Consider the following 11,008-nt stretch of genomic DNA (forward strand, 5'->3'; position numbering starts at 1 on the left):
AAAGTTTTCGGTACCAAATTTATCACCAATCTTCTTTATTTCATTCTTAAGATATTCTGCTGTGTGTTTTAAAGTATGAGCAATCAGTAGTGATTAAACAGAATTAATTGCATCTTAATGAAAAAAATCTTGAAAACGCACTTATTTTTTGCGAGTCTAAGGGCCAAATTCATAAACGTCACTAAAGTGACACTTAACCTAAGCTAACACTAACCTAAAATATTACTAACTTTAGGGTTAGTGGAATTTAAGTGTCACTCTCCCTAAAGTTTGGTATTCATAAAGAGTCACTAACGTTAGTGTGCAATTAGGGAAAACGTCATAACAATCGATGACGTTTTGTTGACGTTATGGAACCAAAACGAACCTTTATGAGCGCGGACGAAAAAAGAATTTTGTTAGATTTGGTGGGTAAATATAATGATATTGAATGCAAAAAGTCAGATTGCGTATCGACTTCAAAAAAGAGAAAGTCCTGGGAAAATCTTACCGAAGAATATAATTCTATGGCTGAAACAACCTTTGTAAGTTAAATTTTTCTACTAATTTTAATTTATTTCTTAACGTGTGTCTCTTTTGAATGACAGCGTACATTGGAGCAACTTAGAACATGTTGGGAAAACATCAAAGCTAGAAGGAAGAAAGAATTAGCCGCTGAAAAGAAGGCAAGGATGGCTACAGGAGGTGGATTATTCGTTCCAATCCCAGATGATGATGCGGTTGACGCTGTCTTAAATGCTGTTGATATTGAACTGTCGGAAGCTATTGATAGTGAAACTTGTACAGCTGGTGGTAGTACGGAGTATAATTTAGATAGAAATAGTGTACTCCAACCAGTTGTCGTCGAGCAAGGCTCTAGCTCTGAACCCAGCAAGTGCTTGCTTTTAAAAGTAATTATTTTAACCTTTATATTGAATTTATTTCTCAAAGATACTCCGACAGTGCACCACCGCATATCAGTAACCCCGAGGGTCCGGAGCAGTCGAGAGAAGGTTGTCAGCGCCTTAGAAGAGGAGGCCGAGATGAGGTTGAAGAGATTAAGGCAACAAAGAATTAATGACAACGAATTGCATAAGGCACAAATGAAAGAAATAGAAGAAAGAAGACAGCAGGCAGCAGAATTGCATGAGATAAATAAGCGTTCCTTATTATATTCCCTCTTCGACGATCCACGGCAGGAAGAACTGGCATAATACGTTCTACATTCGGAATTTCATTATTATTGGGGATTTCTTCCCCAATATCCTGCGCAATATTATGCAACACTGCTGTAGCAGCAATAATCCTTGTTACATTTTTTATGTTACATTGTAAGGCCCCAGTTAGGCACCGAAACCGTCCTTTCCAAACGCCAAACGTTCTTTCTACAACGTTTCTGGTACGAACATGTGCTATATTATATCGTTGTTCAGGTGGTGTCTGTGGATTTAAAATGGGAGAATATAAAAATTGATTTTGCTAGTAGGCACTGTCGCCCAACAATATTCCAGTTAATAGCTTCGATTCAAATTTCATAGCCACAGCGCTGCTATTAAATATCCTGCTATCGTGTGCAGACCCAGGCCATCTTATAACAATATCAAAGATTTTCAAAGTTGGTCCAGCCACGACCTGAACATTTAAGGACATAAATCCCTTCCTGTTTCTAAATATTTCGGCATTGGCACCTCCCGGACTTTTAATTTCTATGTGAGTCCCGTCAACACACCCTACAACTCCAGGAAAACCTCCAATTTCGAAAAATTTTCGTCGTAGGTTGGTTTTTTCGGCTTCACTGCTTGGAAAATTCACATATTTTCCAATATTTCTTGCCAGTAATTCCGACACCTCATTTATTATTCGGCAAGTGGATGTCTGGCTGATGTGCGCTAAATCCCCACATATCCTCTGTAAGTACAAGATGTAATAATATGCTAAACTTGTCCTCTACCTTTATACTATAATTATAAAAGATGTCTTTTATAATTACCTGATAACTTCCACTTGCATAAAACCGAAGAGCGGTACAAAGTTTTATGATGGGTGGAATTGGCAAGCCACGATTTGTTGTAGCAACGTCTCTTGGGTAAACCAATGGTAATAATATATTTTGGATTATGTCACGACCAAACCGAAAACGTTGTATCAACTCTTTTTGGCGGTAGGACTCCAAAGGATTTTTCCAAATTTTACTCACTTTTCCCTAAATCTTTAACCTATAGTTAGAAAAAAGTTAGACACTAATTAGTCCCTAACTGTTCTTGAATACCAAAATTAGTGCCTAACCTCAACTTAGTGTGAGTTTAGGGTGAGTGTCACTTTAGTGACGTTTATGAATTTGGCCCTAAATGTATTTCTCTCCCTTAAGGCAGGGTTTGAAAAATAGATGCAGGCAAGCAAAACGTTTCCTACAATATCTGTCCATGATTCAAACCATAGTGTCCACCTGGTATGTAGAAGACACATACTTGGTTTGTTCTTACCAAGCAATTTTATTTGTTGCACCTCAACTATTTTTCAAATGATACATCTGATGAGTTTGTTAAAAAATTTCTGCACAAGTAATTTAGCGTATACATCTAAACATTCTAGTAAACCTTAGTTTAATAAATCTTAGATATCATGGGATCTATGTATTTACATAGATAATTTAATGTAGAAATAATTTATTGTGTAAATTTGCTACTGTTATTTCCGGTCACGTAACTTAGATTAACAGGTACTTAAGGGTTGCCGCGAGGGTAAAATTTACACCTGATTACATCAGTATTCCATGCGCACGATGCCAGATCTGTCCCTGTCCACTCGAGTTAGTCCCCAAAACCCCGTTTCGTTATTCCGCAATCCAACCGCTCGCCAAACTTGAGCTTAGGGTTTTATCGGACCACAATAAGGACTCGCTTAGTTTCACTCGGAATTGTTCGCTCGATAAACTTACTCAACCCAAACAATTTACCGAAACTCTTTCAACCAGATCTGTAACGAACCTCAAAATGAAACACTTGAATCTAATCAAGATAAAATTTTTTTATGAGAAATGGGATGTTATTAAACTTGGGGGGATGGGTTATTATTCAAACCACTTGGTGAGATAAAGAAACAATTTTATCAGAGGAACAGTTGAACTGGTAACCGAACGCAATCTTGTTTCGAGACCATTAAGTTAATTATGCCAACCCTTTCTCGAAGTGGGACAGAGTTTCCCGGTGGGAAGGGCGATTAGACAGAGAACGGGCGCTATCGCTCCAATGATTTATTAGGTGTAGTGAATATTAATTTGTTCCATCTGAAATGAAGCAAATATTACACTTAACGGCCATCATCGTTTCGAGTCCGAATCTCGCCCCGACGAGGATCATCAAATGGACTAACGTTCACGACGTCTCTTTATGACTAACAATACGATAACGTGTTAAATTATTATGATATAAAAATTGATATGAAATTCTCATTTTTTTTATATAACAAGAAAAAAAAACCAATTCCAGTTACTTATTGGATGGGGCGATAAGAGATGTGATAGCTTCGGGCAACGTTGCCAATATGACACGACATAAAATAACTGTGTGTCCATCTATTCGCTCGTAATAGAATTGAGATGACCACCTTCGACCGGGTATTGCCAAGGGGTTTGCTTACGAGTCCATGATAAAGTTTAGGGCGATTTTTCATATTTATATTTAGCATTCTTTAGCTTAGTAATTTTTTTTTGTTTTATCTTAGCATTGTTGATAATCAATTGGTACTTGTTGAACTTTTTTTTTTGCTGAAATGTTCGATGGATCTGGTTCGAGGGGGATTCAAATTTCAAATTATAAAAAGAAGTTGAACGTAGCTCATTTGAACGTTAGATCATTGGTTCCCAAGTATAATCTAATAAAATCCTTAATCCTTGATAACAATATTGATATTTTTGCGATGACGGAAACCTGGTTAACTCTTAATATATCCAACTCTTTAGTTAATATTCCTGGCTACAATCTGGTTCGTAGGGATCGTGGGGGGCGCGGTGGAGGTGTTGCTGTGTACAGGGTGGTTCAAATTCGATGTCCGAATAGGCTAACTCGGAAACTATAAGAGTTAGAAAAAAAGTAGCTTACATGTCATGATCTCGTTTTTCGAAAAACTGCTAATGCCGAAAACCTCATAACGCTATCGTCTTTTGTTTTTCCCCTAGAGGCCAAAATTGAAAATATCGTAAAACCAATAAGTGCAATTATCTTGGTTATTATTATAGGTGGAGTATTATAACTACGACATTATATGGACACTTTTTTACAGAGAATTTCATGTCATAGTCAAAAAAAATTTTTCGGTTTTAGATTTTGAGATATCATGAGAATTTTCGTTTTTTTGAATGGAAACAACCACTGATTATTCGCTTATTAAATTCGTTATTTTTTTCTGATTACAAAAATATAGGGTTCGACAGGTCTATTTCTTATTGTTTTAGAATAAAACTAAAAATAAACTTTTTCTTCAAACGTCATTAAATGACAACTTTGTTGTCGTGTTTACTCGCGGTAGAAGTAAGTCATTGTTGCATAACGACGGTTGCTAAGATCAACATAGCAAAAAAGTACTTCAGCGTTATGGCGCTAAAGTAAATTTCACTTTAGCGCCATAACGTTGAAGAACATTTCACTTTAGCGCCGTATTATTTGCAACGTTTGAAGAAAAAATACTATGTTTTATTCGGAAGAGAAGCAGATTCGTTTGTGGCTGGTCCGTCATTGCCGGACTCACTTCGTTCGTCCGGCAAACTGTCGGACACGCCACAATTTTAACGGCTCATCTGTCATTAGCGACTCACTGCGTTCGTCGCTAAGCGACAGACCACGCCATAAAAAGCACTGCTTCTCTTCCATATAAAACAATATACTATTTTTTATAAAATTTCCATCTAGTGTCGTCGAGGAAATTAAATTTACAGTTTCCTGTAAGTTACGGGGCGATAGGTAAAATCTAAAAAGTTAACAATTAAATACGAAGATAACTTCTGGTATTTAAAAACAAATAATTGTTTAATATGTAACATTCTAACATGTCAAACGTTTTAAAATTTTTGTAATTGATCTTAAAAACGAGATTTTTAAAGTGACATTTCAAAAAATTTTTGAATACAAACAAATGTTGCTATTTATTTGAATTAAAAAAAAAACAACATATGAGCGCCATCTATCGATAATTTATTAAGTCATTTAAAAATAATATTAAATCGTAATAAACAATGTGAAATAATGCAATCTATTCCAACTTTTGTGCAAAACATATATAGATTAAACAGTTCAACAAATATATTTGTTTCAAATATCAAAAATATGTTTTTTTAATTTTTAGTTATAGAACCGTAATTTACAGGAATCTGTAAATTTAATTTCTTCGACAACACTAAAAGAAAAGTTTATTTTTAGTTTTATTCTAAAACAATAAGAAATAGACCTGTCAAACCCTATATTTTTGTAATCAGAAAAAAATAACGAATTTATTAAGCGAATAATCAGTGGTTGTTTCCATTTAAAAAAACGAAAATTGTGATAATATCTCAAAATCTAAAACCGACAAAATTTTTTTGACTACGTCATTAAATTCTCTGTAAAAAAGTGTCCATATAATGTCTTAGTTATAATACTCCACCTATAATAATAACCAAGATAATTACATTTGCGGGTTTTACGATATTTTCAATTTTGGCCTCTAGCGGAAAAACAAAAGACGATAGCGCTATGAGGTTTTCGGCATTAGCAGTTTCTCGAAAAACGAGATCATGACATGTCAGCTACTTTTCTTCTAACTCTTATAGTTTTCGAGTTAGCCTATTCGGACATCGAATTTGAACCACCCTGTACATAAGAAGCTCAATACGATTTTAGCTTCTAAACAGTTCCTGCTCTATTGAGCAACTATTTTTTACCGTTGATGCAGAAAAAAAACTCTGTATTACTTTTGGAGTGGTTTATTTACTAATTTTAATCTTCCTCTTTTTATCGAAACACTGGAGAGTACCCTTTGTGAGAGTATTGTTACATCTCACTCGACAATTATCGTGGGCGATATTAATGTTGATCTTCTTAAGCTTGATTCTCCCTCAACAACACTTCTTCACTCATTTGCGACTTCTATTGGCTTACATCAGTTAGTCACCGAACCCACAAGAATTACACAAAATTCGCAAACTTTACTCGATCCAGTTTTTACAACAAATGATAAGCTGTTTACTAGTATTGATGTTGTAAATGTACCTAATATATCTGATCATGAACTAGTAAAGTGTGAGCTGGCATTTGATATCGGTAGGCCTGCTGCAATTTATCGTACATAAAGGGATATGAAAAACATTAATTATCCACAATTCTTGAACGATCTGAAATCAATTCCGTGGTTAAACATATATGATCAAGAAAATGTGAATGATAAAATAACTTTTTTCAATAATTGTTTACTTACTCTGATGGATTTGCATGCACCTTTAAAAACTAGACGGTTTACAAAGCCTCCCAGTCCCTGGCTAACAGATAATACTAAACTACTAATGTCTATTCGTGATGATGCGCTTAAAAAATTCAAAAAGTCTAAGCTAACTCAAGACTGGGTTTCATACAAGTTGCATCGCAATCTGGTAACATCAACGGTGCGGGTTGAAAAGAAGGCATACTATGATTACGCCTTACGTAGTAAAGATCCAAAGGCTCTTTGGAGAAAGATTAAACTTCTAAATATAAATACAAAATCGATAACAAAGTGCCTAACATTTTTCTTCCAAACGATTTAAATAATTATTTTGTTCACGGTGATTCTTCACTTTATATCCAGACTGATCCCGAATTACCCATCTTTTATCAAAATAATGTAAACCCTAGAGTGCAGATAATGCAAGCCTTTATGCCTGTTGATGAACATGAAGTATCTATAATAATTAATAACATTAAAACTGCAGCGGTGGGTTCTGATGGTATCTCAATCTGGATGATTGACTTGTGTACCCCTTTTCTCATTCCTTATATTACTCACGTAATAAACGCTGCTGTTCATCAATCAGTTTTTCCGGATGCCTGGAATATGGCTGAAGTAATTGCATTACCTAAAGTATCTTCCCCTTCTGCCCTGAGGGATTTTAGACCGATCAGTATCCTCCCAGTAATGTCAAAAATTTTAGAGAGAGTCTTGGAAAAGCAACTTAGAGCACACTGCGAAAGGTATAGTATACTGCCAGATCAACAATCTGGGTTTCAGCTGCGCAACAGCTTTATTGAACCTTACTGATGATGTATTTGCTTCTAGAGAGGCCGGGCAAGCCGCACTTTTGTTATCGTTGGACTTCACCAAAGCATTTGATACAATAAATCATAATATACTTGCATCTATCTGGGCATCACACTTGACAATAAAATGACATGGAGAGCCCACCTAGATAATAGAGTAAAAAAAGCGTACGTTGCATTCGGTCAATGCCGGAGGGCTATAGGTAAGACATGGGGTTTGTCACCCAGAAATGCCCTCTGGATTTACACGGCTGTAATCCGACCTATGCTTACTTATGGTGCAGTAGTATGGTGGTCAAAGACCCTACAGTCTACATCCACTACTGCACTTAATAAAGTACAGAGACTTGCGTGTTTGTATGTTACAGGTGCGCTGCGGACTACCCCCACTGCAGCCATGGAAAACATGTTAAACCTAACGCCACTTCATTTGTTCATCCAAGAGGTGGCATTGGTGACCATGATTCGACTGCGAGCAGCAGGAATTCTAATGGGTGAGAGAAATAGTAAAAATGCCAATCTCTGGAATGAAATGGTGGATTACTCACCAATTCTGGAGTGTGTAACGGACTTTACACCCCTACAACACATTTTTACGAAGAAATATCTCACCCACCCAAGCTCCACAGAAGTAGAGGTAAAAAACAGCCTTAAAATCTACACTGATGGTTCAAAGAGACGGGAAGGAGCTGGAGCCGGAGTCTTCTCGTACGATCTCCGACTCCACGTATCTGAACCTTTAGGTATAAGTACCACCGTCATACAGGCGGAGTTAATCGCCATACAACTTGCCGCTGACGTTATTGTCAGATCCAACTTGGTAGGTAAGACTTTTACAATTTATACTGACAGTAGACAAGCTATTTTAGCCCTGAGTAGAATAACAATTACCTCAGGACTTGTTATGGGTTGTCATCTGACATTGGAGAAGGCCGCAGTGCATAACTGTGTCATACTTCAATGGATAAAAGGACACTCGACTTGTTCAGGTAACAAGCACGCTGATAGGCTTGCCAAAAGGGCTGCCAAGCGAGCGCCATGTTCGCCTGAACCGATAATCGCTCCGTCCTTATCAACTCAGATTGAGATAATTAAAGATTTTACCCACAAAAAGTTCATGAACTGGTGGGATAGGGTTAAGGGTTGCCATCTGTCTAAGGAAGTATTACATTATCCTTCAGCAGAGGCAGCCTTGTCTTCGTAAGGCTTGGTAGAAACGCTCTACGAACTGTAACGGGACTCGTCACGGGTCACTGTAAGGTAAACAAGCATCTTTATAACCTTAAGCTTGCTATTAGTCCTCTCTGTCGCCTCTGTAAAGAGAGCGAGGAGACGGTCCGACACATCTTGTGTGAATGCCCCACTCTGCAAGACCTCAGAATGAGAGACTTCGGAGAGGAATGGCCGACCACAGATGGCATCAGGAACACACCTCTGAGCTGTATCCTAGCCTTCGGAAATTCCTTAGGCTGGTTGATGTAGCCGGAGACAGTGTAGGAGGATGTACAAGGGACCCGTTGGGGCCTAGGTGCTGTGTGCGTAGCATACCCTCCGCTTTCCTACATACATACATACAATATACTTGCATCTAAACTTAATTATTTTGGTCTTGGAAATCAAGCTGCAATTTTGATAAAGTCATTTTTGTCGGACAGGTTGTGAAGATTAATAGTCAAGTGTCGAACGCTCTGTCTGTTACTCGTGGAGTCCCTCAGGGGTCCATTTTGGGGCCACTATTGTTCTCTATTTATACATCTGATTTTGACCAGGTTCTCGAGCATTCGCAGATTCACTTGTATGCAGACGATACACAGCTTCTGCTGAATTTTAATCCAAATAATTGGGTTGATACCTGCATAAAATTTAACTCAGATATAGCATTATTTTCTGATGTTGCGAAACGCCATGAACTTGTGCTAAATCCATTTAAGTCTTCTGTTCTTCTGTTTTGCGGTAGTGTCACAAGGAGAGCGATTAAGCCTTTGATATCCGGTCAATTGGTGGTGGATGGCGAACCTCTTACTGTTTCTGATGATATAAAAATTTTAGGAGTCACATTGGATCATCAGTTGAGATTTGAGGAGCATGTGGCCAGGTGCTTGAGGGGTGGGTATGGCGCCCTGCGTCTCTTGTATGCCCATAGGGATGTCTTAAGTAAAAAATTAAAAATTATGCTGTGGTTCTAAGCAAATTAAATCACTGCGACGTTGTTTATGGTCCAAATTTAACGGAGGCGAGTGGGCGTCGTATCCAGAACCTTCAGAACGGTTGTCTGATGGTTTATTTACGGAATTCGTAAATATGACCATATTAGTCATAAGTAGGAAGAGACTGGGTGGTTGAACATGAAAAACAGACGTAAACTGCATACAACTTGCATTTATTATAAAATTATTAAAAGTCAGCGGCCTCCTTACTTGCTGCAACGCCTATCTTTCAGAAGCGATGTCCATAACATTAATATAAGGAGGAAAGATGTATTGACGGTACCACGCCGCGCCTCGCACTGATCCTTTTCTTACCAGATAGCTAAAACGTACAATGATCTACCTATGAACCTTATAGGATTGAACTGTATTTCGTTCAAGAGTAAATTAAAATCCTCCTTCCTGCTTGAGTCATCATGATTTTTTTTTTATTATATTCTGAGTTACTAATGTATCGCTTTATACTGGCATGTCGTCGTATTTTGTTATTTTGTTTTTTTTTTTTCATTTTGTTTATTAGTATTGTTAAAAACATTCTCATTTTTGCTTTATATATATATTTTCTATATATTCTGGATTAAGTGGAAGAGCAGTTGGTTAATAACCAAACTGAACTTCGTCCAGAAAATAAGTCTATTTTCTAAGAGTGTATTATTATTTTCTTTCTTTTTTTTGCGACTTATTAATAAAGGCATTATTATTATTATTATATTATTTTCCCTTCAAAATAAAATTTTTTACTTATTTAATTAGAAATAAAAAAGAATAAGTGTTGAAATGAATCGAAAATGAATATTATTTGGGTAACCTCAAGAGAAGAGATATTTTTATTAAAATGAGAACTCACTTAAATCGTCGAAAAGAAGGAGGGAGAGATAGAAATAAATGGGTATTAAATCTGTCGTCGAAAAAGGAAGCCATATTCCTCCCCCGAGCTATATGCTCTCTGACGTCATTTATTGGAAGCAATTTAAAAGGACAGCCCCGGCTATCGAGGCTAAGGACTTTTCTGCCACTCTTTAGACCTTTGAGATCTTCCCGTTGAAATCAGCTTACGAAACCCACCCCTACCAGTAATCAAATCTATCCCAACATCGGAGTGTGACGTTTTCCACACAGTTTCCAAAAATTGCGTTTTCCTTTCAATTTTATTTTTTCCTCGACCTAAGTAGTAATAGGTACTTTAAAATTAAATCTGATTCGAAGCGGGAGAAGTGATGATGTCTTTAGGAAGTGGCAAAACCGAGCTCCGACGTTTCTGAGCATACTGAACCTGAAACGAAGACCCGCGTTCGAGGCAAAGCGGATTCTGTTATCTTTTTTCCCATTCGCGCTTATGGCTGCCCGGTCTGATTCGGTCATAAATTATCGTATAAGCGCCAGCTGATTTTCACCGCAAGCTACAGACTTTGCGAGGCTGTAAATTTATCACCATCTCCAAAATGGAAACGTCAACTGTGGATTAAAATTATTTTAACGCCTTATCATTATTATTACAAACAATTATTTAATAATATACATTTATTGCATAAATAATACTTGGTTATATAAATATAGGTA

At 37.0% G+C, this 11,008-nt stretch overlaps 1 protein-coding gene across 2 annotated transcripts; it reads left to right on the top strand.

Annotated features, from left to right (window-relative positions):
* Window positions 1-211: 211 nt before the first annotated feature.
* LOC139430279 (myb/SANT-like DNA-binding domain-containing protein 3) lies at window positions 212-1,242 on the top strand. 2 transcript variants are annotated; one of them, XM_071197026.1, is made up of 3 exons: window positions 212-524; window positions 588-890; window positions 943-1,242. In XM_071197026.1, exons 1-3 carry the CDS (start codon window positions 351-353, stop codon window positions 961-963), a joined length of 498 nt encoding a protein of 165 aa, XP_071053127.1. In that variant the 5' UTR covers window positions 212-350; the 3' UTR covers window positions 964-1,242. The 2 variants fall into 2 exon arrangements, with proteins under 2 accessions (XP_071053127.1, XP_071053126.1); XM_071197025.1 differs by having other exon boundaries at window positions 588-1,242.
* The last annotated feature ends 9,766 nt before the right edge of the window (window positions 1,243-11,008 follow it).

Source organism: Onthophagus taurus, chromosome 6 (genome assembly GCF_036711975.1).
Source record: "Onthophagus taurus isolate NC chromosome 6, IU_Otau_3.0, whole genome shotgun sequence".
In the NCBI taxonomy this organism is placed as follows: Eukaryota; Metazoa; Arthropoda; class Insecta; order Coleoptera; family Scarabaeidae; genus Onthophagus; species Onthophagus taurus.

What these genes read in the sequence shown, in the direction of transcription:
- LOC139430279 (XM_071197025.1), top strand. Translation starts at nt 351, where the DNA reads ATGGAACCAAAACGAACCTTTATGAGCGCGGACGAAAAAAGAATTTTG. An exon ending in CTATGGCTGAAACAACCTTT is followed by an intron (nt 525 to 587) that starts GTAAGTTAAATT and finishes TTTGAATGACAG; the next exon opens with CGTACATTGGAGCAACTTAG.